At 33.9% G+C, this 26,925-nt stretch overlaps 1 protein-coding gene and 1 non-coding gene across 4 annotated transcripts; one reads left to right on the top strand and one right to left on the bottom strand.

Annotated features, from left to right (window-relative positions):
* Nucleotides 1-11,321: 11,321 nt before the first annotated feature.
* Nucleotides 11,322-11,428, top strand: LOC131173521 (small nucleolar RNA R71). The gene has a single exon (XR_009143837.1). It is a non-coding gene; the product is annotated as a small nucleolar RNA R71 (small nucleolar RNA).
* Nucleotides 11,429-14,712: 3,284 nt separating this feature from the next.
* On the bottom strand, nt 14,713-25,077 carry LOC110655202 (uncharacterized). Of its 3 annotated transcripts, none has more exons than XM_058135486.1 (2): nt 24,977-25,018; nt 14,713-15,435 (listed from the first exon to the last, which is right to left on the bottom strand). In XM_058135486.1, exon 2 carries the CDS (start codon nt 15,411-15,413, stop codon nt 14,967-14,969), a length of 447 nt encoding a protein of 148 aa, XP_057991469.1. In that variant the 5' UTR covers nt 15,414-15,435; nt 24,977-25,018; the 3' UTR covers nt 14,713-14,966. The 3 variants fall into 3 exon arrangements, with proteins under 3 accessions (XP_057991469.1, XP_057991467.1, XP_057991468.1); XM_058135484.1 differs by lacking the exon at nt 24,977-25,018 and adding an exon at nt 15,854-15,954; XM_058135485.1 differs by lacking the exon at nt 14,713-15,435 and adding an exon at nt 23,801-24,529 and having other exon boundaries at nt 24,977-25,077.
* Nucleotides 25,078-26,925: the final 1,848 nt, after the last annotated feature.

Below are 26,925 nucleotides of genomic sequence, written 5' to 3'. Positions count from 1 at the left end.
CCATGGATTAAGAACATCACTTAATGGGATCCTATACTAAGCATGTCATTAAGCACACAAGAAATGGATAAAACTCATTAAGACCACAAAATATGGATTACCCAATCAAAATCCACAAAATATCTCAAATATTACATTCCTTACTCCAGAATCAAAGAAAAACTACCCACTATCCATAATATTTACAAGATATTCTGAGTTAATATGGAAATAAAGCTTTAATCTAAGCTAAGAAACAAGAAACCCAACACTAGAAAGGTAGGAAATATGCAAGAAAAGAAAGAAATCTCCAAATCTGGTTGGAAATGGTGTGGGAGACGATTTTGACTCTTCAGCGGCTGCCCTCTCCTTTTTCCTCTTCTTCCTTTTTTTTTTTCTTTTCTTCTCCCCCTTCTAAAATGGGATAAGGGTCTATTTATAACTTTTTTTCTGACAAGGAGCCCTAAAATGGTGTGTTTGAGGTGTGATTTTCTGAGGGAATCTTCTGCCAGCTCATCAATGAAGTCTTTGTGGGATTGCATAAGAGAACTGCATGAGTTATGCAGTCCCTTATGCAGTTTTCGGCTGGTTTCTGGTTCTCTTGTGCGAAACTGCATGAGCAAGGTGCAAGACTGCATAGGTTATGCACAATTCTGTGAGGTTGCATAAGGGAGGCAAGAATCTGCATAAGTTATGCGGCAACTTATGCAGATTTCGGCAGGTGCTTGGAGCAGTTTCTTCTCCTTATGCAGAACTGCATAACTTATGTGGCAAGTTATGCGCAATTTGGCCAATGCATACTTCAACTTTGAAACTTGTTTTTAACATCTTTGGCTGCAGAAATCACTCCTCAAAAGTAAAATTTCTTTTTAGTCCTTCAAAAATACCATTTTTCCTACAAAACAAAGTAAAAATTACAAATTAATCCAAAATTGGCAATTATGAAAAACTAACTAAATAACTAATGAAATTAGCTTAAAGTGACTAATAATCAAGTAAAATGGCTATGAATTTAAATCTAAATGACTATGCAAAATGTATGCATCAAATACCCCCAAACTCAAGCTTTTGCTTGTCCTCAAGCAAACTTTAAAATGTAATGCAATTTTTAGGGGTGCCTTATCCAAAGAGCTATGAAAATCACCTATTAAAGTAACTTAACACACCTTTAGCCATACCAACAATCCATATACCCATCCTTCAAAATGCAAAGAATCTAATGCTTATCCAAGCTTTCACCGCTTATCCATCAAGTCAATTATCATTCAAAATTTCCAAACCAACCAATCAAAAAAGAGAGTCATGCTCAAAAGAAATTCTAGGACAATCAATAGTCAAAGTGCCTCTATATAGAATGATGGAACTAAATGAATGAATGGATAATTTTTCCAATCCCATAGGCAAATTCCCTACTCCTATTTCCACTAATGTAGCAAGTACTATCAAGAGATCAAAGGTCTTTTAGGGATGTAATGGGGCTATGGGGTTTAAAATGAGGCTAAGAAGAAAAATGGGTAAAAAGGATTCAAAGCATGAGAATATTTTCAATCTTGACAACATAAGGTACACTTCTTATTTTATTATTTTTTCTTCTTTTTTATATATATATGGAGGAGAGAAATACACAATGAGGATTGTCAAGTGCTAGCATATTTTACAAAACACATAAAAATGGAGGGACACTTTGATACTTTAAACTTGTATCTTGCATTTTCTTTTGATGATTGTCCCTAAAAATGCCACCCCCAAACTCATTTCCTTTAATTACTTTGGGTGGATTTTTTTCAATTTGAATGACAATAATGAAAAGCACATATACTAGCACTTTTACAAGATGACAAGTATTTCTTCTCCTTTTTATTGTATTTTTTTCTTTTCTTTTCTTCTTTTTTTTTTATATATGTACCTAATATTATAAATAATTATTCTCATGAAAAGGGTTGGAGTGTTTGGTTCATTGGCTAGGTAGCAATAAGGGTATCAAGAAAAATTAGGAATAAAAAGGCTCAAAAGGGGTTTGCAAGGGTCAATTTTAATTAGGAAAAGGGCCAAATGTTTAAAATGAGAAGGTTTAAATCAAAGAATACCTAATTATCTCTCTTTTCAAGTACAAGCTGGTATTTCGCCTTGAAAGGTTTAGAAAATTTGTTCTAGGATTGGTGAGACATCATTTGACTACCTTATATCCAATAACTCCCTCTAAACACTCCAATCTCTAAAGGACTAGTTGGGTGGCTTTTTGGCTAAGAAGATATAGGCAAGGGATAGACACTTCAAAACTTTGCACCTCTTAGAAAACTTTCAATCCACAAACCCAACTAAAGGTAAGTCAAATCACTCTCATAGGCAATTTTTCAATACTCAAGGGATTTGGCAAAAGATTTTAATGCATGATGCATGATTCCTAAAAATGAGCAATGCATTAACTAAATGGAGGAAATCTATTTGTATGTAGTGTGTACAATTTCTCAGTGATGTATAATGTGTGTGTAAATGTGTTATGTATATGTATGTATGGATGTATATGTAAAATATTTACAGTATATGTAAATGGAATGGGGTGAGATGTTCTTATACTCAAAATGTGAAAAATGTAGCAAAAATCAAAATGCACACCCCCAAACTCAAAATTAGACATTGTCCTCAATGTCTCAAGCAGTGCATTATCGAAACTCAAAGCAAAGAGGAATTACCAGGAATTGTGAAATTTAAGAGCAAAAAGAAAGAGTTACCTGATATAAAGCATATGAGAATTCAAGAGATAATGGTGATGCATAAGAAGCTGCATAGGTTATGCAGAATAAAATGCTGTACAGAACAGGTGCATAAGGAGGGTGTATAAACTGTGCGGTTCTGCATGAGTGGCAATAAGGACTGCACAGGCTATGCAGAACATTTGCATAAGGGGATTCACAGCCTGTGCAGTATATTTAAAAGCTTTTGCATGATGATATAGCAAGGAAAAATGTGCAAACACCAGTAGAAGCATGCAAATATATACAGTGTATGGACAAGTATGCACAAAAGGGCAGTAAAGGCAATGAAAGTCAATGAAAAACTAATGGAATAGCCATCCAATAGAACTTCAAGAAAAACAGAATTCAAAGCAAACTAAAATTGTTTCAACATATCTACAAAGAAAAACTCCTACAAGTTTGAACAAAAGCAAAATAAAAACTAATCTAATTCTATTGTCTTGCCCTTGTCCAAAGATGCTGCTAAAGGACTGGTTGGAGCTGGCTGCTGTCGAAGGGGTGGTTCTGGGGGAGGTGATGGAGGTGGAGGTGGCATTCCCAGAAAAGCCATGAGCTGCTTCATCATCTCTTTTAACTCTTTCGGTTTATCTCTGGTTTCCATAACAAAGTCAAAGAGTTGATCATGACGATCCTTGAGGGTATCAAGACCAGATTCAAGCTTTCTATCCACAAAATATATATCATCACTAAGCCTTTCAAGATAGGTGAATAAGGCTTTAGTGTTGAAGGGAGGGGATGCTGTGGATGAAGAAGGTTCAGCTGCAGAAGGTGTAGGCTGTGCAGAATCTGCTGGGATATCCTGTGCAGACTGAGTGGGTGGTGTAGGTTCAGTAGAATGTTGTTGGACTGGTGGGACAGATTTTGCCTCTGGTTGTGCAGTGGGTCCTGTATCTGCTGCTGGTTGTGCAGTGTCAGAAGGTGACAAACTGAATCCAGTTTTGTATAGGTGAGTAGCATCAAAATATAGAGTGTCTGAAAGTACTGGTAGAGGATGCTCTTCCGGATTAAAACCAAAATGCTTGGCTATAACAGTTATGAGCCCACTCATGACTATGTCACCTATGGATTTGGTAGTAATATGTTACACATGCTCACAAAAGAAGTAACCAGGAGAAACTTTGACTTTGTGAAAAGCACACCATAGCATGAACAATTCAGATTTTCCAACAGCACCAGAACTAGTTCCTCTGCCCAAGATAGTGCTAACAATAAGTCTATGGATAAATCTAAGTGCAGGGTCTAGTATTTGAGAGGTCTTGGATCTGCCAGCAGAAAAACTCTGAGGTTGGTTTGTGATAATCATCCAAAACTGAGCAGCATTCCAAACACCTTTATTTGCTACCTCTACCCCTGTATATGGTACCCTAAATAGTCCATCAATTGCAAACCCAAAAATGCTATGAAATTGGTCTAATGATCGCTCTCTATTTTGCCCCAAACACCTAAACTTCATAGTTGGCTTGTAATCTATCTCATGCAATTTCAGAGTAGCAGAAAATGAGGAAATAAATTCCAAAACTATAGCTGGATAAACTAGTTCTTGTTTATGCACAAATTCCATCCAACCTAAGCCATCAAGGTAGGCAACAACATTATCAAATAAACCAACTGATTGGAGGGCATCCACAGAAATGCACCTTGTGGGTTGCACCTTCCTATCCTTAAGTCTCTTAAAGGTTGCCTTGTGAGCTGCATCAGGAAGGGGCCAAGGTAGTTTAGATACCTGTGTTGCTACTGAAGGTTGCTTTTTGCTGGAAGAGGGTGATTTGGCTTATGGGGTAGAGGTAGAAACGCCAGCCCCATGTCGTGTAGAGGCTGAAGTTTTGGGGTTTTTGGGTGGAGGCTCTGAAAGTGGAGTGGTGGGTGGTTCTTTGCGTTTTGTGAGAGGTGGTGCATAAGCCATGGGTCGGGTGGATTTCGACCAGATTTTTCTCTTATAGGTGGCTGTGGGAGGTGGTGGAGGCGTTTGTTGTGGAGGCGAATCGGGGTTGGGGGGCCGCATTGCCAAGGGCGAGACTTGGAGAGGGGAGGTTTGAGGGGAATGGGGAGGCGATTCCATGGTGTTGTCGACGATGGAAATGGAGGAGGTGATGGAGAAAGTAAAAGAGGCAGAGGGGTGCTAGGGTAAAGGGCGGCGAAAAGGGGAGTGGGGAGGAAGGATGATGCCGAGAAAAATGGACGTCGGAGGAGGCGTGAACAGGAACGACAGGAAGAGGGAAAGTGGGTGCCGAAAGTTTTTGATTTGCACATGACCTGTATAAAACTGCATAAGGGGAGAATGAGTATGCATAAGTTATGCACTCTCTTATACAGGTTTCGGCTAAAAGAGAAGTGCAGAAAATGTGGTCATGCAAATGTGCATAAGCCATGCACTCCCTTATGCAAGTCTCGGTAGGTTTTGGATTTTCAGAATGTGGTGTCATGCGGAAGTGCATAACTTATACACTCCCTTATGCAAGTTTCGGCAGATTTTTGATTTCCAGAATTTGTGGTCATGCGGAAGTGCATAACTTATGCACTCCCTTATGCAAGTCTCGGCAGAAAGTGGAATTCCAGAAAAGTTGGTCATGCGGAAGTGCATAACTTATGCACTCCCTTATGCAAGTTTCGGCAGATTTTTGATTTCTAGAATTTGTGGTCATGCGAAAGTGCATAACTTGTGCACTCCCTTGTGCAGATTTCGACATAAATTGGAAATGCAGGATTTGAAGTTATGCAAGAGTGCATAAGCTATGGACACACTTATGCAAGTTTCGGCAAAAGTGAAATTTGACAAAAATGTGATTGTGCAGAATTGCATAAGCTATGCACATCCTTATGTAGTTTGCAGCAGAGATGAAAAATGGCAAGAATTGTGGTTATGCAGGATTGCATAAGTTATGCAATGACTTATGCAAGTTTTAGCAAAGATGAAAAATGACAAAATTTGTGGTTTAAAAGCTGCATAAGCTATGCAGTTACTTATGCACAATTCAACAAGATTGAGATTACAATTGAAAATGAATTGCAAATTTGAAAAATACCCTAGAATGAAGAAATATAATTCTATGAAGCATAAATCATGAGAAATTATCACCAAAAACACATCAATATATACAAAATCCATCAAAATTGCATCATACAAGCTTGTAGAAGTGAGTTCTGCATGAGAGGCATTTGTGAATTATGCCATTTCAACTGAAACTCTGCAAATCAACATTTAGCACATTAAAACTCAATAAAATCTGCATAAAGTTGCATCTATCCACAAATGAGAATGGACTTCCCAAGTTATGCCAAGGAAATGCAGTATGTCTACCTTGAATCTCAGAACCCAAATAAGCTCAAAACTAAAAAATGACGCACTTACCATCATATTAACATGATAAGCACAAATACTTAAAAGTTACACACCAACCTCAACAAAGAAACATATGCCATGTGCTGCAGACCCCTCTTTTGCTGAAATTTTCATTTCTCTGCATAAACCAAGAAGCAAACCTGCACAGGTTATGCAGTAAAAATAAATCAATCTTGGGAGAGTTGAAGGACAAAATATCAGTTAAGGGTCACTCCCCAGCAGTTCACCAACCTTCCTCCATTGAAATACATCTACAAGGGACAAGATTCAATAATGTCAAAAATTGAATATGGGGAGATTTAAGATAAAAACAAAAGCAATGTAAATAAAAGTAAATCAACAAAAGCAAAATAAAAGGACTTGGGATGCCTGCCAAGAGGGCTAATTTATAGTCCTTAGCTGGACTCTTCATGCATTTCACTAAAGAGAGGTGAGGGATTAGAGAGCTTGTAACAGCTTGCTCCCTTTTTTGGGTCTCCAGTTATGTAATGTTTCAATCTATGCCCATTGACCTTAAAATTCCCAGATTTTTCACTCCAAATTTCAATTGCTCCATAAGGGAAAACCTTAAAAACTCTATATGGACCAGTCCACCTTGATTTAAGTTTTTCAGGGAACAATTTCAATCTTGAGTTGAACAACAAAACTGAATCACCCTCTTTAAATTCCTTTTTCCTAAGATGCTTATCATGCCAAACTTTAGTTCTTTCTTTATAAATACGGGCACTTTCATAGGCATCCATCCTCAATTCTTCAAGCTCATTAAGTTGCAATAGCCTCTTCTCACCAGCTTGGTTGAGATCAAAATTCAAGGTCTGAATAGCCCAATATGCTCTATGTTCTAGCTCCACAGGTAAATGACAAGACTTACCATACACCAACCTTAAGGGAGTAGTTCCTATAGGGGTTTTATAAGCAGTCCTATATGCCCATAAAGCATCATCTAGTTTGACAGACCAATCTTTCCGAGAATTGCTCACTGTTTTCTCCAAGATATGTTTGAGTTCTCTGTTAGAAATTTCAACTTGTCCTGAAGTTTGAGGGTGGTATGCGGTAGCTATCTTGTGCACTACACCATATTTCCTCATTAAGCTCTCAAATTGCTTATTATAAAAATGTGAACCCCCATCACTAATTACAGCCCTAGGAGGTCCAAATCTACTCAAAACAAATTTCTTCAAAAATTTCACTACCACTTTAGTATCATTAGTTGGAGTTGCAATAGCTTCCACCCACTTTGACACATAGTCAACTCCAACTAGAATGTATTTATTACCATATGAAGGAGGAAATGGGCCCATAAAATCTATTCCCCAGACATCAAATAATTCTATTTCAAGAATATCATTTAAGGGCATTTGATCTCTTTTTGACAAATTTCCACTCCTTTGACATTTATCACATTCTAACACAAATTTCCTCACATCCTTAAAAAGATTTGGCCAAAAGAAACCAGCCTGCAGAATTTTACTAGCTGTTTTAGAGATTCCAAAATGTCCTCCGTAATCAGAAGCATGGCAATGATGCATAACACTTTGTGTCTCCTCATCAGGAATACATCTTCTCATTAAACCATCACAGCATCTCCTAAAGAGTAAAGGATCACCCCATCTATAAAATTTTACCTCATGCAAAAACTTTTTCTTTTGTTGCTATGTCATTCCTAGAGGTAAAACTCCACAAGATAGATAATTCACCAAGTCTGCATACCAAGGTAGTTTAGCAACAAGAGAGAAAAGTTGTTCATCCAAGAAAAACTCATCAATAGGGACTTCATCCATTTCTTCATCATCCAATTTCAACCTACTAAGATTATCTGCAACTACATTTTCAGCCCCCTTCTTATCTCTAATCTCCAAATCAAACTCTTGTAACATCAGAATCCACCTAATGGGCCTAGGTTTAGCCTCCTTTTTACGGAGTAAATACCTGATAGCAGCATGATCTGAAAATATAACCACCTTTGAGTCAATAATGTAAGGTCTGAACTTTTCCAATGCAAAAACAATTGCTAAGAATTCCTTTTCAGTTGTTGCATAATTTGTTTGAGCCTCATCCAGTGTTCTACTAGCATAATAAATAGCATAAGCCCTTTTGTCTTTTCTTTGACCAAGAACAGCTCCAATTGCATAGTTGCTAGCATCACACATAATTTCAAAAGGTAGGCTCCAATCGGGCGATTGCATGATTGGTGCAGTGATAAGAGCTTGCTTCAACCTGCAAAAGGCATCCAAACACTCTTGGTCAAATACAAATGGTATGTCATGACTTAACAAGTTAGACAAAGGTTTGGCTATTTTAGAAAAATCCTTGATAAAGCGTCTGTAGAACCCGGTATGTCCTAGAAAACTTCGAATTCCTTTGACATTGGTAGGAGGAGCCATCTTCTCTATCACTTCAACCTTGGCTTTATCAACCTCTATTCCTCTGTTAGACACCAAATGTCCAAGCACTATCCCTTCCTAAACCATGAAATGACACTTTTTCCAGTTTAACACAAGGTCAGTATCTGCACATCGCTGCAAAAATTTAGAAAGGTTAGCCAAGCATATGTCAAATGAAGGCCCATAAACAGAAAAGTCATCCATAAAAACCTCCATTATATCTTCAATGAAATCTGAGAAGATTACCATCATGCACCTTTGAAAAGTGGCTGGTGCATTGCACAACCCAAATGGCATCCTTCTATAAGCAAAGGTTCCATATGGGCAAGTAAAGTGGTTTTCTCTTGATCATTTGGATGGATAGGGATTTGAAAAAATCCTGAATACCCATCTAAATAGCAAAAATAAGAATGCCTAGCCAGTCTTTCTAACATTTGATCAATGAAGGGAAGTGAAAAATGATCTTTCCTAGTGGCAATATTTAATTTTCTGTAATCTATGCACATTCGCCAACTAGTCACTGTTCTGGTGGGAATTAATTCATTATTTTCATTTTTGACCACTATCATTCCACCCTTTTTTGGGACAACATGTACTGGACTCACCCAAGTACTGTCTGAGATAAGATATATGATCCCGGCATCAAGCAACTTCAAAATTTCCTTTTTAATAACTTCTTTCATATTTGGGTTCAACCTCCTCTGATGTTTAATAGATGGCTTACAATTTTCTTTCAGAATAATTCTGTGCATGCAAAAGTGTGGGCTTATTCCCTTAATGTCATCTATGGTATATCCTAAAACTTTCCTGAATTGCCTCAACACTCTTAACAACTTTTCAACCTCTAAAGTACTCAAGTTTGCATTTACAATTACTGGATAAGTGTTATTGGTGCCAAGAAATTCATACCTGAGCTGAGAAGGAAGTTGCTTAAGTTCTACCTTAGGTGCATCTTCTTCCTTGAATGATGGTTGCTTAGATTCAACTTTTTCCTTTTGTGTGAGTTGAAAAACTGGAGCAGAAATGATTGGTGGACTACCCTCTAAATGTTGAGCATATGCAGCCACATGAGGGTTGTCATAGTCTATGCCTCCTCCATGAACCAAACAATTTTCAAGTGGATCTTCTGGATATCTCTTTCTGAAGTGTTCTTCAACCAGCTCATCAATGATATCAATTCTCAAACAAGTATCAGCTTCAGAATGATGCTTCTTCATAGTGTTATTAATATTGAAAACCAATTGATCTTCACCAACTCTAAGAGTCAATTTTTCTCCCTTAACATCAACCAATGCTCCTGCTGTAGCTAGAAAGGGTCTTCCCAAGATAATTGGGATATTAGAATCCTCTTCCATGTCCAAGATGACAAAGTCAACAGGTATATAGAACTTTCCAACCTTCAGAGGCACATTCTCCAAAATCCCTTCAGGATACTTAATTGATCTGTCAGCTAACTGAAGAGAAATGTGGGTTGGTTTTAGATCTCCCATGTTGAGCTTTTCATTGGAGAGGGGCATAAGGCTAACACTAGCCCCTAAATCACATAAAGCTTTTGTAGAACATGATTCCCCAATGTGGTATGGAATTGAAAAACTCCCTGGATCCTTGAGCTTTGGAAGAAGTTTCCTTTGGAGGATAGCACTGCATTCTTCTATCAAAGCTACAGTTTCATGATCTTCAAGTTTCCTCTTGTTTGAGAGAATTTCTTTTAAGAATTTTGCATAAGAGGGCATTTGTGAAAGAGCATCAATAAAAGGCACATTTATGTAAAGCTTCTTCAAAACCTCTAAGAACTTTCCAAATTGCTTATCAAGCTTGGCTTTTTGAAATCTTTGTGGAAAGGGAAGTTGTGGCTTGTAAGGCTCTGGAGGTATATACTTCTCTTCCTTCTCTTCAATTTTCTCTTTACATTTTTCTGCACTTTCTTTCTCACTTTCTTGTTTTTCACTCTCATCAATTTCTTTCTCATTTTCTCTCTTCTCACTATTTTCACTCTTTTCATTATTTACAACTTTTCCACTTCTTAAAGTAATAGCTTGACACTACTCTCTTGGGTTTTCTGGTTGGCTTGGAAGTTTTCCAAAGGATTTGGTACCTGAGGAAGATGCTTGTTGTGCAATCTGATTTTCCAACATTCTGTTATGTGTTTGCATCTGTTCTAGCCTTGCTTTCATCTCTCTCATCTCTTCATCATGCTTAGTTTGGTTAGCAAGAATCTGTTGTAATAAAGCTTCTGTAGTGGAACTTTGTTCTTGCTGTTTTGGTGGAGGATTCATATTTTTCTGCTGAAAATTAGGCAATGGTTGCCTATTTTGCTGATATGGAATTCCTTGTTGCTATTGTAGTTGAAAATTCTGATTTGGGACTTGAGTTTGCTGATTTCCCCATGAAAAGTTGGGATGATTCCTCCAAGTTGGATTATAAGTTTGAGAGTAAGGATTCCCCATTTGTTTGTTTCAATAATTACCAACATATGCAGCTTGCTCTCCATAGTCTACTCCACAGCTGGTAGTTCCCTCTGCATAAGCCACTTGTTGTGAACTTCCAGATGATGATGATGAACTAACCAACATACTTAAATCTTCCATCTTCTTAGCAAGGACATTTGTAAGTGCATCAAATTTTGCATTAATCATGTTGAATGGATCAAGGTCATACATTCCAGCAGCTTGCCTCTTTTGAGTTGGAGCTGGTTCTCTTGGACTACTCCAAAGATGAGTATTCTTTGCAATTTTCTCCAATAGCTCATAAGCTTCATCTTCATGCTTCATAATAAATTCTCCTCCTGTTTGAGCATCAATAATCCCTCTAATTGCAGGAGTGACATTGGTGTAAAAATTCTGGTTTATCATCCATTTTGGAATGCCATGATGTGGGCATTGTCTCTCTAATTCCTTCCATCTCATCCATGATTCATAAAGAGTTTCATCTTCTCTTGGTCTGAAAGTTGTCATTTGATTCCTCAATTCTTGAGTTTTTCCAGGTGGAAAATATTGTACAAGAAATGAATCAGTGAGTTGCTCCCAATTTGTAATGGAGTTGTGAGGTAAAGAATCAAGCCAATCCAATGCTCTATCTTTCAAAGAGAATGGGAATAGCTTCAATCCTGCTGCATCATCAGATACTCCAGGTTGTTTTTGCATATCACAAATCATAGCAAACTTCTTTAGATGTGTGTGTGGATTTTCAGAAGGATGTCCTCCAAATTGAGAATTTTGAATCATTTGAAGAACTCCAAAATCCATCTTGTAACTATTTGCATCAATTCTTGGTCTTGCTATACTCTCTCTCAAGTCATCAAAACGAGGAAAAGCATGATCCATCATACTTTCCCTAGGCACATTAGCATTAACAACTTCTTCACTTTGGGCTACATTTTCATTGTTTCGACCATTTCCAGCATTACCACCACCAATTCTAATTCTTTCATCAGCCATGTCTGCTTCTATTTCAGCTGCTCTCAATGCTTCTTTTCTTTTTCTGGTTTCTTTCTTGTTGGCTTAACAAAATATCTCAATTTCAGGATTAAACAATAAGGATGTGTCACTTGTGCTTCTAGCTCTTCTCATAAAAGATTAAGAGTACCTAAAAAGAACAACCAAACACAAAATGAAAAGATGACAAGGATAAAACTATAAACAACTAAAACAATCAAGAATTCAATCTTAAACAAACAACTCCCCGGCAACGGTGCCAAAAACTTGATGTGGCCCAACCGCAAGTGCATGGGTCGTACAAGTAATATAAAAAGATATCGTTCCCACGAGGAGTTGTGTTAATGATTGAATTTTTGATATAAAAAGTTGACTAATTTAAACTATTTTTGAAATTAAAGCAATAAATTGATGGATATTGAAGTATGAATTCTATATGTGTAAAATTAATGATATATTCAACAATGTAATGATTTAACTAAATTTGCATCAAATTAAAATAAGCAAATTGAAATATGGTAAGATTTAAAATGGCAAGCAATTAAATTCAATTAGAAATTAACAATGATAAAAAAGGCGGTTCCGGAGTTCGGGAGTTCATATTCAAGCTATTTTGGAATTTTAAATTGGTTATCCAATCTTGTGGAACTTACGGGTTTTAAGGAGATTAATTCTTAAATCCTTTGAATACCCTTTTGAGTGGGATAAAGAGTGCCTTAATCAATCTAATCCTACTTTCGTGGAGTTAGAGTTAATTAAGACCCATTAAGTTCTTTAATTAATCTGTGAATCCTCTTAATCCTTAGTCTATTTCTAGATCTAAGTTAATTAAGTCCAATTTCTTGATTATCTATCACAAGGTTTTCTCCTTTTGATGCCTCAACCATGGATTAAGAACATCACTTAATGGGATCCTACACTAAGCATGTCATTAAGCACACAAGAAATGGATAAAACTCATTAAGACCACAAAATATGGATTACCCAATCAAAATCCACAAAATATCTCAAATATTACATCCCTTACTCCAGAATCAAAGAAAACTACTCACTATCCATAATATTTACAAGATATTCTGAGTTAATATGGAAATAAAGCTTTAATCTAAGCTAAGAAACAAGAAACCCAACACTAGAAAGGTAGGAAATATGCAAGAAAAGAAAGAAATCTCCAAATCTGGTTGGAAATGGTGTGGGAGATGATTTTGACTCTTCAGCTGCTGCCCTCTCCTTTTTCCTCTTCTTCCTTTTTTTTTTTCTTTTCTTCTCCCCCTTCTAAAATGGGATAAGGGTCTATTTATAACTTTTTTTCTGACAAGAAGCCCTAAAATGGTGTGTTTGATGTGTGATTTTCTGAGGGAATCTTCTGCCAGCTCATCAATGAAGTCTTTGTGGGACTGCATAAGTGGACTGCATAAGTTATGCAGTCCCTTATGCAGTTTTCGGCTGGTTTCTAGTTCTCTTGTGCGAAACTGCATAAGCAAGGTGCAAGACTGCATAGGTTATGCACAATTCTGTGAGGTTGCATAAGGGAGGCACGAATCTGCATAAGTTATGCGGCAACTTATGCAGATTTCGGCAGGTGCTTGGGGCAGTTTCTTCTCCTTATGCAGAACTGCATAACATATGCGGCAAGTTATGCGCAATTTGGCCAATGCATACTTCAACTTTGAAAATTGTTTTTGACATCTTTGGCTGCAGAAATCACTCTTCAAAAGTAAAATTTCTTTTTAGTCCTTCAAAAACACCATTTTTCCTACAAAACAAAGTAAAAATTACAAATTAATCCAAAATTGGCAATTATGAAAAACTAACTAAATAACTAATGAAATTAGCTTAAAGTGACTAATAATCAAGTAAAATGGCTATGAATTTAAATCTAAATGACTATGCAAAATGTATGCATCAATTTTACATGGGTGGTAAGTCAATTTTTACCTTACATTCAACTATTTTGATGATGTTTCTACGTTACATTTCAGCTGGTTAATACTTGTTTATTTAGCCAAGTCAGTCATACTTATTTTCATTTCTGAATTTTCCAGTCTGCACTTCAATTCTACAACAATGTTTGAAAAGTTCCAAAACTCATAATTGTTCGCATTGTTCTTACAACATCTGTAAAAGGGCATGTGTGCTTGTAATACTTATACTGACATTTTATTGGTCCTGCTAGAATGGAGGATGGCATGCATGGCATCCTTCTACATCACAAGTAAGCTTATTTCCAGGAATAGGAGATAAATCTGGACTTGGTTTGATTGCTTTATCATGTGTTATAAGTTTAAATATCCTATTGTTATAACAAGCACATGCAAATCTAAGGCACACACATAAATCGCACAATCACACAGTATTGAAAAGAGAAGAAGAATAATACAAGATTTAACATGGTTCAACCGTAAAGTCTATATCCACGGGCAAGACAAGAGAAAAAGTTTTACTATGATGAAAAAAAAGCAAGATACAATTAATCAGAACTCTCAAACTCTAATCCTAGTGTATTTCTTGAACATCTCACAACTCTACAGCAAAAGTTATAATATTACAATATTTATATTGGTCCATACCGCAAAGGCGTTGCCCCCGCACCCCAAAGAGATCAGTGGTGGGCTTCGGGCGCAAGCTGATAAACAGATCTCACTCTTTATTCCAATCGGATCGCAGCGCGAAACTTTCGAGTCATATCACAATTCGGGTCCATGAGAAAACATATTCAAAATTCAAATCACAAAAATAACACCTATATTTTAAACTTTCTTATTTATCAATAAGTTAAATGAACATTCTAAAAAAAAAAAAGTATGCTTAAGTTAATATAATATATAACTAACGTGATATACTGATAGCAAGAGACGAGTTCAATACAAGGCAGGCAAACAGCAAACAAGACAATAAGCGTTACAAATGGTGCCATAAAGCCCTACGGCCATAAAGCAACTGATTTTAGCCGAGCTTTCTACAAACTAGCTTTCAACTTATAAAATGAAATTATATTCATTATTACACCTGCAATTAGTAATTGCAGGTAGAAAGGAAATCCTCCCATCTCTTGTTCAATAAATAATCTCCTTCAATAGTTTTTAATTATAGACCAACCTTTTTCCATATGCTTAGTAACTTCCTCAAGCTTGTTCACCATTTCTTTGCCAAGTTTCCGTTTATCAGCATAAAATTTCTTTCCAGGCTGCTCTTTAATCCTTTCATGTTCACGAGTCGAAGCTTTCACTTCTGCTTCAATCTCCGATACCCTGGTTCTCCATACCTTGTAAATGCTAGTATTTTTTATCTCCTCTTTCTTGACACGGCCCTGATCAATATCATTTGCAAAAGCAATGAGTTCCTCTAATTCCTTTTCCAGCTTTTCACGGTTATGGTCAAGTTTCCTTATGTAATCAATTGAGGTTAATGAATCTTTCGCAGCATCGTAAATAAATGTGGCAGCCGGGGGTACTGCAGCAGTTAACGTAGCAACAGCCCCTATGCCTGCACAAATTACCGCAACAGAAAATGGATCCATGGGAAAGCTTCAATAATGAAACCTGCACATGAGGAATATTCTTTATTTATAACAATTTAACCTAAATTCTCTAACTAATGATTAGTGCTCTAAATCTATTAGTACATTTTCAATTTTTTTATCAATATTAGTCAAGAAGTTTTAATTTTAAAGCTCAATTTATGAAGAAAATAAAGAAATTAAATTTCTTAATTTTTAAGCTAAATTAATAAATTTAGTCAAAAAATAAAGAAATTGAACTTCTTTTTATTTTGTCTAAATCAAGAAATTTAGCTAAAAAATTTTAATTTTTGAAATAAATTAAATTTAAATTAAAACTTTTAGGTTAATTTAGATAAAAATAATTAAATTAAAAATGGGCTAACTTGAATATCACATTAAGTAGAAAGTGAAATTAAACATTTAAAATACATGAAGAGAAAGAAACAAAATTAAGATACCTTGTTTGGCTTCTCTTTGGCAAGAAGAAAAATTAAGAAGAGTTGTGTATATCCAAAGGAAATGTTTCAGTGTGTATTTATAGAAGAAGGGGTGAGGTTTTCCACACGTTATTCTTAACTCAGCACAAACTTGACTTAGTTTAATCATTTCGTTTAACAATTACAAATTAAATTATATAACGGTTTATTAGAAATTGGTTCATCTTTCTCTTATCAAATTATTTTCTCTTATTCCATCTGGTTTATATTTTAAGGAAAAATTAATTTTCAATTATCAATTTAATTACTCTTATTAATTATTATTATTATTATTATTACCACTACCAACGTAACTATTTAACTATCATTATTGTATAATTATTAATTATTATAACTACTATCAATTATTATTAAAATTATAAATAAATTAAATATTTAAATTAAAATTATTATGATATTATATTATTTATATTTTTATTTTATAATAAAATATAAAAATATAATAATTATTATATTAAATTATAATTTTAATTATATTATATTATTAATTATATTATATTATATTGCACTAATCAAACGCGACCATAATGTAATTGGTTACATTTTCCACTCATTCACGTGACAAAAAGTAATTGTGGCTTTTCCACAGGCTATAGCTACATTTTTTGCTTTTTTGTCGGGCGGAAAGCAGTGGTGCCTTTTCCACGCGCTGTAGCTTCATATTCCAGACGTCATAAGGTCAAGCATTGACTCAACTTGACGAAAAGTAATTGGCCAAAAGATTAAAAGAAAAAACCTTAAATAATTTCTCCATTTATAACATCAAATAATATTAAACTAAAATTTATTATCAATTAATGAATTCATTGTTATAAAAAATATAATAATATCAATTTTTATATATCTTTCTTTTTATTTGGTTATATTGCAAAGAAGTAATTTGTCTAGAACCATTATTATTAAATTAAAATTTATTATTAAATTAATAAATTAATAATTATAAATATAATAATCTATATTTTGTCATGACCCAACCTATGGGCCAGACCGATACTAAGACCTGAGCCAGTTTAAAGCCCCTAGGCCCGTAGTAAGCTTAACTATTCCTTAACCCAATCCTAAGACCCATTTTAAGCCCAATTTCAAGAATTCAACAGTACAGAATCTGACCATAATATAAACCATACAACGTGGAGTTTTTGACTCGCTAGACCTGTAAGCACAATATATAATCATTTGGGGAGCTTAACTCATCATCAACATACTCATAATATCATAAAATCCAATAGGAGCTCAGCTCCCTCATCTCATCCAGTCATGTATGCATTTAATGTTCTTACAAATTCAACATAATATTATATTACAGTCTCAAATTGATTAAAATACTCCTAACACATGCGGTGTCTAAAATTTAACTCAATTGTACAAAATACATTAGATACTACAAATTGACCTGTGAAGAAGAAGAGTAGGTTAATGACAACAAGTAATCCTCCTGTAGCCTGGAAAAATAGTTGAACAGGAGTGAACGTTTGACTCAAAGAGTAAAATACTAATTTTAACTACAATTTCTATAGCTATCTAAAGCTAATGCATCCTAAGGAATGGAATGTAACATCATCATAAATTTCATACAAATCACATCATAACAGTAAAAAGGCAATTTAGAATACTCACACACCCAATATTGTTCAAACAGTAAATATATGGGAGTTGATCCCCTATATAGCTCTTTTAATCCATCCTCTGCCAGTGAGTGTCTCTCAAGTCAGACTTTCGCTTAATAAACCAAATGTGGGGGCCAGCGAGTGTCTCTCAAGCCGTGCCTACCCCAACTTGTCCATAAAGGACCGAGTCCCAGTGAGTGTCTCTCAAGCCGTGTCTACCCGTCCTATCTATATCCAATACCACACACCACACGTACACCAACGGACGCACATGGCTCCAAATTACCACAAACAACATCCATGGCACTTCATCAATTAAGAATGCAATATAAGAAGTGCCTAGTGTTTAACTACATAGATACATATTTATAAGTGATTCATGGACATGCTTGAACATATAATAATATTGAAATTATAATTAAAATTAATATTTTACTCACAAACTTAAACCGAGGTCACTATGGCAGCTGGGCGGAGGAGGAAGGCAGTCCATGCTCACCTGATAAATTTAATTACAATTATTTAATATATTTGACTCAATACAAGCTTAGAAAAGATCAAAGACACCCTAAGTCATGTCGAAAATTGGGCAGAATCTCCTCTATACCTAGGACCTACCCAACCTGCAAAAGGGTTCAAAATGTACTTCTATATCCACAAGTCACACATTCACAACTCAATCACATCACATGGCCCCTCCTGGGCCCACCCAAACAGTCAACAATCACAATTTGAAAAATTATAATTTAGTCCCTACAATTACCCCCTTTTACATAAACTACCCAAATGAGCTCTAAAAATTCTAAAACTTTGCCCCAAGGTCCTTAGCAATATTATAGAGCTAACGCAAAAGTAATTATATTTTTCTAACCTACTACGAATATTTTATAGATTTTTAATGAAAATCAGGCACTAGATAATTAAGAAAAATGAGGGTTCGAGTTTACCTATGCCAATTCTGATCTTCTAGACGCGTTCGAGACGTCTGAAAATGGTGGGGTAGCCTATACTCTCAGCCCGGTTCTGAAGCTTTCCCAGTAGTTTGTCTGCCTGGCCCGAAATTACAGACCCGAGCAATCGTCTAATTTCCGCGAATTGAATGTACCTTCACGAAACCCATAACACGGGGGTTAGTATATAATTTTTACGGAATTTTCTAAGTTCATTTAATACTCAGAAAAACACTGCGAAATCTCGCTGGACCCACCAAAAAACGACGTCAAAAAAATTTGAAATGGGTATTGCCACAAAGCTCTCAACGAGTGAAGCACTCCGGTACTTTCGGATTTTTGTTGGGATTTACGATTTTCGAGAAATCTAGCCCGAAAATCAAAATAGGCAAAAACTTCTTGGGCAAAAATTAGACAACTGCTCAATGAATTTTTATCTTCTTGGTGTCTATGAAAAGCTCTCGAGATGAAGATGTGTTTTGGGACAAGACCCGGTTCGATTGGTGGCCTGATCGACCAAATTTTGGTCAGATAGGGGGGAGCTTTTGGGCCATTTTTCGGCAGCCTAGAGCGTCAGCTGGTGGTGGGGAGGGGTGCTAGAGGTGCGTTGGCGAGCTAGGGCGGCAATGGGGTGGAGAGAGAGAGAGAGAGAGAGAGAGAGAGAGAGAGAGAGAGAGAGAGCGTCGGGGGGGACGCGGAAGAGGAAGAAGAAAAGGAAAAAGGCCTAGTCTTATTCGATCGGTTCGACCCGGTTCGGTTCGATTTGGCCTGTTCAATTCAAGGTACCCAAAATTAAATTTTTACTCTACCTTGGGACCGAAAACAAGGCCAAAAATTTTGAAAAAATTTCAGAAAACTCATAAAATTTTATAGAGTCTAAATATATTTTTAGTTTTGCTACGTAGTCTTTAAATAAATTTTTAAAAATATCAAAGTTTTATATTTTCGAAAAATCAACCCGATTTCAAAAATTCAAAAAATTTCAAATAATTCTCTAAAATTTAAATAAAATAAAATATCAAATATCCACCCATAAAATAATTAATTTAAAAATTAGGGGTGTTGCATATTTTTTATTATTTAATATGTTTAACTTCTAATTATATGAATTAAATGATATATACAACTTTCATATTATTGAAATTTTAATATATTTATTAAAAAAAGAAAATGTTTAAAAAAATAAAAAAATTAAATTGGATATATTGATAATATCCATATCTGCTAAATTTAAATGTAAATAGAAATTAAAAATTCAGTTAAAAATATTTAGTTGATTTTAAGCAGAAAATTTCATCAGTTGAAACTTAATTTATTAATATTTATAAGGTATACAGTGGCTAATTTTTGTATATGTTTTTGTTTATTTGGTTTAATTGCAAAGAAGTCTCTATGGACTTTTTTTTTCATTATTCTATTCATATTCTATTCATATTGAAATAACTGAATGTATTTTTTAAATTTCTTTTCCATTTGCTAATTGAAGGGCATTCAATTCCATTTCTCCATGGACTTTTTTTTTTCCTTTTATCAGTAGTCTAATTTTTTTTTTTCTGATATATATATATATATATTTTACAAAAAGTAGAATAGAAGAAGTTTAAGAAATTGAATGTAATCAACCATATAATTGAATGAAGTATTACATTGCTTAATTTGTTTGAAAGAATAAAAATGTAATATAATGACTATTACAATCTCATGTTTATATACAGATATGTGGACTACCACATCACAACCACCACCATGGTATCAGACTTGAAACTTTGAGCCTTTATATACTATCTAGTTTGAAAGCTTTTCAGAAGGATTTCTCAATATTCTAGCAGAGAAGTATAAATGGAGTCAATGATCATCAACCATGGTCCTAGTAGATATTATGATAAAGTGCCCCAAACTTAGGGAGCTTCAAACCATAGCTTCTCATGTGATTACTATCACCAGAGACTATGCTTAATGGCATCATCTATGGTGACTGTAACCTCTCGGAATTTTTTTTTTTTTTTTGTATTTTAATGTATTTTTATGCTTTGAATTTTTAATATATTTTATTTTAAGAACTTATTTTAAATCATTTAAAAAATCATGAGACATGTTTAAATAATTTTATATTCTAAAAATTATTTCTGACTTTAATTTTTCTAAATTTTTTAGAAGTGAGTCCCAATAATCATTTGACACTCTCATTGTTTCAAACTTCTAATTATTTATTTTTTGAAGTGTTATCATTTTTATGTTAATTTAATTATTTTATAAAATAATTAATTTTTAAAAAATAAAATATTCCTTTACAAAAAATTTATAAAATAAAAGATATAAATTTTAGAAAAATGGTTGATTGACCTTTCTGTAGACTTAATTACCTTTAAGCATTTTGGATGGGTCCCTTTTCCACGATTGATTGACCTTCCACTTAATTTTGTCACATATACGATAAAAAAGAGAAAAAAAAATCATAATGATATAAAAAAAATTATTTCAGATAAAAAAATAATTTAAAAAAATCAGTTACTGCATTTTAAAAAACTCATTAAACGTGGTTGCCTTATTGTATTGTAAAAAGACCAAATTACCCTTGTCTCCTAAGTTGGTATCCATCTCTGACATTGCCCATTTCCTCCGCAGCCTGCCATTCTTCAACAAATTTAGAAGAAATTACTCTTTCTTGCCGAGAATCCTTCGTAGCTTCCCCCGTATTGAACGTCTTCATCTCTACCTTTTTCCTTGCATTAAGAACAATTCCCCTGTCAATTAATTCTAAGCCCACTCTTTTGATCATTCTATCTCTCAATCTGATCAATTAGCCAAAATGAATGATGTGACGTCTCTAAGCAGATCCAATAGATGGTCAGATTCATCCACAGGAAGTGGAAGAGAAAGTCATTGAGATCTCAGTTTTTGCTCAAGAAGTAACCCAATTTCCATCGCTGAAATTTTAAGGGATTTTTAATTTTGTTTGTAGTGAATTATCAAAATTTTTTGCATAATTTAGTTTGATTTCATTGATTTATTTCCATTATATGGAGGGAGTGGAATTAATGTGATTTCAAGGCATTTGATTTCGTTCATCTGCTTCCATTTCCCCTATAAAAAATGCTATTTATATAGACTGATTTTGGAAAATGAGTTCTAAGAGATCAGTTTTAGATTTTGCGAAATGTCAAGTGAACTTTATCAAAGCTGAAATGGATTCAACCCATATCTTGTCCTCCGCTTTTTATTCTTAAAAAAGATTTTGCATGCATGGGTAATGAGTGTTGAATTTGTTTATGGGATTAATGATTGTGATTTCACTCGCATGTAAACCTATTTGAAGCTTGGTTTTTGAGTATTCCAAATGTTGGGTTTTTAGTCTTGGTTGCAAGGAGATTAGGATAGAGGGAGAAGAACACACACACAGAGAGAGAGAGAGAGAGCGAGAGAGAGAGAAAGAGAGAGAGAGAGAAGGAGAGCGAGAATATATGGGGAGGAGAAAGGGTAATTTTGGGTTTTAAAACTTCTCTCTCCCTTTACAGGTTTCTGATGGAAAAATGGTTTGGAAATGGATGGAAGGATCATTTAGCTAATTATGGCAAAACTTAGGACGTTTTAATGAGTTTTTTAAAGTGTTAGGACTGATTTATAAATAATAGCAATATGTATTATTTTAATATTTTTATAATTAAGAATTATTAAATTTAATTTTAAATTATTTTTTATCACTCTCTAAATAATATATTTAAAAAAATATTTTTTTAATAATAGTTTCAAAAATAATATTAAATAAGCTCTAACTTGTTTTATATAAAATAAAATAATTTATTTATAAAAAATATTTTTTAGAAAAATATTATTTTTTATTTAATATAATATTAAAAATAGGTGAAAAATACTTAAATTCATTGCAAAAAACTAAGTGAAAAGGGAAAAAAAATTAATTAAAGACACCAATTGATCACTGATTCAAGCGATCCAAAAGTTTAAGTGAGAAAAAAATAATAATAATAGTCAAGTAAAAATCAGAGAGAATGACTTTCTAATCCTAAGTGAAATTATTTTTCTAATTTTGAAAAACATTTTTTCATAAGTAAGAAAATAATTTCCTTACATCTTATTTCTCTCTCTCTCTCTCTCTATATATATATATATATATTTATTTAAAAATTCTTGATGCATTGAATCACTATACTTTTCCACGATTGAAAGGATTGGTTCAATTAACTCATTGATTGAACTTTTTGTTAATAGAAAAAATGCAAGTTTGCACAATATCTTCAAAGAATGTTTAATGATTGATTAAGCAGACCTAATTACCTTGGGCATTTTGGATGGGTCCCTTTTTCACGATTGATTGAACTTCTAACTAATTTACTGGTGATTGATTAACCTTTTTTGTGAGATTACCAAGAATTTGTTAGTGAAAATTAAAGGACTAGAACATTCATTAAGGAAATTAATCAGAAATTCTTTTAATGTTTGTTGGCTTTGCAATTTCTTATTGCGAATAACAACGATTCATTCAGGCATTTTGATGATGTTTCTACGTTACATTTCTGCTGGTTAATACTTGTTTGTTTACCCGAGTCAGTCATACTTATTTGCATTTCTGAATTTTTCAGTCTGCACTTCAATTCTACAACAATGTTTGAAAAGTTCCAAAACTCATAATTGTTCGCATTGTTCTTACAATATCTGTAAAAGGGCATGTGTGCTTGTAATACTTATACTGACATTTTATTGGTCCTGCTAGAATGGAGGATGGCATGCATGGCATCCTTCTACATCACAAGTAAGCTCATTTCCAGGAATAGGAGATAAATCTGGACTTGGTTTGATTGCTTTATCATGTGTTCTAAGTTTAAATATCCTATTGTTATAACAAGCACATGCAAATCTAAAGCACGCGCATAAATCGCACAATCACACAGTATTGAAAAGAGAAGAAGAATAATATAAGATTTAACGTGGTTCAACCGTAAAGTCTATGTCTACGGGCAAGACAAGAAAAAAAGTTTCACTATGATGAAAAAAGTAAGATACAATTAATCAGAACTCTCAAACTCTAATCCCAGTGTGTTTCTTGAACATCTCACAACTCTACACCAAAAGTTAAAATATTATAATATTTATACTGGTCCATACCACGAAGGCGTTGACCCCGCACCCCAAGGAGATCAGTGGTGGGCTTCGGGCGCAAGCTGATAAACAGATCTCACTTTTTATTTCAATCGGGTTGCAGCCCGAAACTTTCATGTCGGGTCCATGAAAAAACATATCCAAAATTCAAGCCCCAAAAATAACACCTATATTTTAAACTTTCTTATTTATCAATAAGTTAAATGAACATTGTAAAAAAAAAAATTATGCTTAAGTTAATATAATATATAACCAACGTGATATACTGATAGCAAGAGACGAGTTCAATACAAGGCAGGCAAACAGCAGACAAGACAATAAGCATTACAAATGGTGCCATAAAGCACTACGGCCATAAAGCAACTGATTTTAGCCGAGCTTTCTACAAACTAGCTTTCAACTTATAAAATGAAATTATATTCATTATTACACCTGCAATTAGTAATTGCAGGTAGAAAGGAAACCCTCCCATCTCTTGTTCAATAAATAATCTCCTTCAAAAGTTTTTAATTATAGACCAACCTTTTTCTATATGCTTAGTAACTTCCTCAAGCTTGTTCACCATTTCTTTGCCAAGTTTCCGTTTATCAGCATAAAATTTCTTTCCAGGCTGCTCTTTAATCCTTTCATGTTCACGAGTCGAAGCTTTCACTTCTGCTTCAATCTCCGATACCCTGGTTCTCCATACCTTGTATATGCTAGTATTTTTTATCTCCTCTTTCTTGACACGGCCCTGATCAATATCATTTGCAAAAGCAATGAGTTCCTCTAATTCCTTTTCCAGCTTTTCACGGTTATGGTCAAGTTTCCTTATGTAATCAATTGAGGTTAATGAATCTTTCGCAGCATTGTAAGTAAATGTGGCAGCCGGGGGTACTGCGGCTGCTAACGTAGCAACAGCCCCTATGCCTGCACCAATTACCGCAACAGAAAATGGATCCATGGGAAAGATACAATAATGAAACCTGCACATGAGGAATATTCTTTATTTATAACAATTTAATTAAATAAAAAAAGAATAATGCTTAATATCACCTTGCACTTATTTGGGATTTTCAGTTTAGTACATTTTCAAATTTTTTTATCAATATTACTCAAGAAGTTTTAATTTTAAAGCTCAATTTAGCTTAACAATGAAGAAAATAAAGAAATTAAATTTCTTAATTTTTAAGCTAAATTAATAAATTTAGTCAAAAAATAAAGAAATTGAACTTCTTTTTATTTTGTCAAAATCAAGAAATTTAGCTAAAAAATTTTAATTTTTGAAATAAATTGAATTTAAATTAAAACTTTTGGGTTAATTTAGATAAAAATAATAAAATTAAAAATGGGCTAACTTGAATATCACATTAAGTAGAAAGTGAAATTAAACATTTAAAATACATGAAGAGAAAGAAACAAAATTAAAATACCTTGTTTGGCTTCTCTGTGGCAAGAAGAAAAATTAAGAAGAGTTGTGTATATCCAAAGGAAATGTTTCAGTGTGTATTTATAGAAGAAGGGGTGAGGTTTTCCACACCTTATTCTTAAGTCAACACAAACTTGACTTAGTTTAATCATTTCGTTTAAAAATTACAAATTAAATTATATAAAGGTTTATTAGAAATTGGTTCATCTTTCTCTTATCAAATTATTTTCTCTTATTCCATCTGGTTTATATTTTAAGGAAAAATCGATTTTCAATAATCAATTTAGTTACTCTTATTAATTATTATTATTATTATCACTATCAACGTAACCATTTAACTATTATTATTATATAATTATTAATTATTAGAACTACTATCATTTATTATTAAAATTATAAATAAATTAAATATTTAAATTAAAATTATTATGATATTATATTATTTAAATTTTTATTTTATAATAAAATATAAAAATATAATAATTATTATATTAAATTATAATTTTAATTATATTATATAAATAATTATATTATATTATATTGCACTAATCAAACGCGACCATAATGTAATTGGTTACATTTTCCACTCATTCACGTGACAAAAAGTAATTGTGGCTTTTCCACACGCTATAGCTACATTTTTTGCTTTTTTGTCGGGCGGAAAGCAGTGGTGCCTTTTCCACGCGCTGTAGCTTCATATTCCAGACGTCATAAGGTCAAGCATTGACTCAACTTGACGAAAAGTAATTGGCCAAAAGATTAAAAGAAAAAACCTTAAATAATTTCTCCATTTATAACGTCAAATAATATTAAACTAAAATTTATTATCAATTAATGAATTCATTGTTATAAAAAATATAATAATATCAATTTTTATATATCTTTCTTTTTATTTGGTTATATTGCAAAGAAGTAATTTGTCTAGGACCATTATTATTAAATTAAAATTTATTATTAAATTAATAAATTAATAATTATAAATATAATAATCTATATTTTATCATGACCCAACCTATGGGCCAGACCGATACTAAGACCTGAGCCAGTTTAAAGCCCCTAGGCTCGTAGTAAGCTTAACTATTCCTTAACCCAATCCTAAGACCCATTTTAAGCCCAATTTCAAGAATTCAACAGTACAGAATCTGACCATAATATAAACCGTACAACGTGGAGTTTTTGACTCGCTAGACCTGTAAGCACAATATATAATCATTTGGGGAGCTTAACTCATCATCAACATACTCATAATATCATAAAATCCAATAGGAGCTCAGCTTCCTCATCTCATCCAGTCATGTATGCATTTAATGTTCTTACAAATTCAACATAATATTATATTACAGTCTCAAATTGATTAAAATACTCCTAACACATGCGGTGTCTAAAATTTAACTCAATTGTACAAAATACATTAGATACTACAAATTGACCTGTGAAGAAGAAGAGTAGGTTGATGACAACAAGTAATCCTCCTGTAGCCTGGAAAAATAGTTGAACAGGAGTTAACGTTTGACTCAAAGAGTAAAATACTAATTTTAACTACAATTTCTATAGCTATCTAAAGCTAATGCATCCTAAGGAATGGAATGTAACATCATCATAAATTTCATACAAATCACATCATAACAGTAAAAAGGCAATTTAGAATACTCACACACCTAATATTGTTCAAACAGTAAATATATGGGAGTTGATCCCCTATATAGCTCTTTTAATCCATCCTCTGCCAGCGAGTGTCTCTCAAGTCAGACTTTCGCTTAATAAACCAAATGTGGGGGCCAGCGAGTGTCTCTCTAGCCGTGCCTACCCCGACTTGTCCATAAAGGACCGAGTCCCAGTGAGTGTCTCTCAAGCCGTGTCTACCCATCCTATCTATATCCAATACCACACACCACACGTACACCAACGGACGCACATGGCTCCAAATTACCACAAACAACATCCATGGCACTT

The sequence above is a fragment of the Hevea brasiliensis genome, chromosome 14, assembly GCF_030052815.1.
Source record: "Hevea brasiliensis isolate MT/VB/25A 57/8 chromosome 14, ASM3005281v1, whole genome shotgun sequence".
In the NCBI taxonomy this organism is placed as follows: domain Eukaryota; kingdom Viridiplantae; phylum Streptophyta; class Magnoliopsida; order Malpighiales; family Euphorbiaceae; genus Hevea; species Hevea brasiliensis.
The sequence above is the reverse complement of the archived record's forward strand: the minus strand, read 5'-3'. Positions and strand labels throughout refer to the sequence as shown.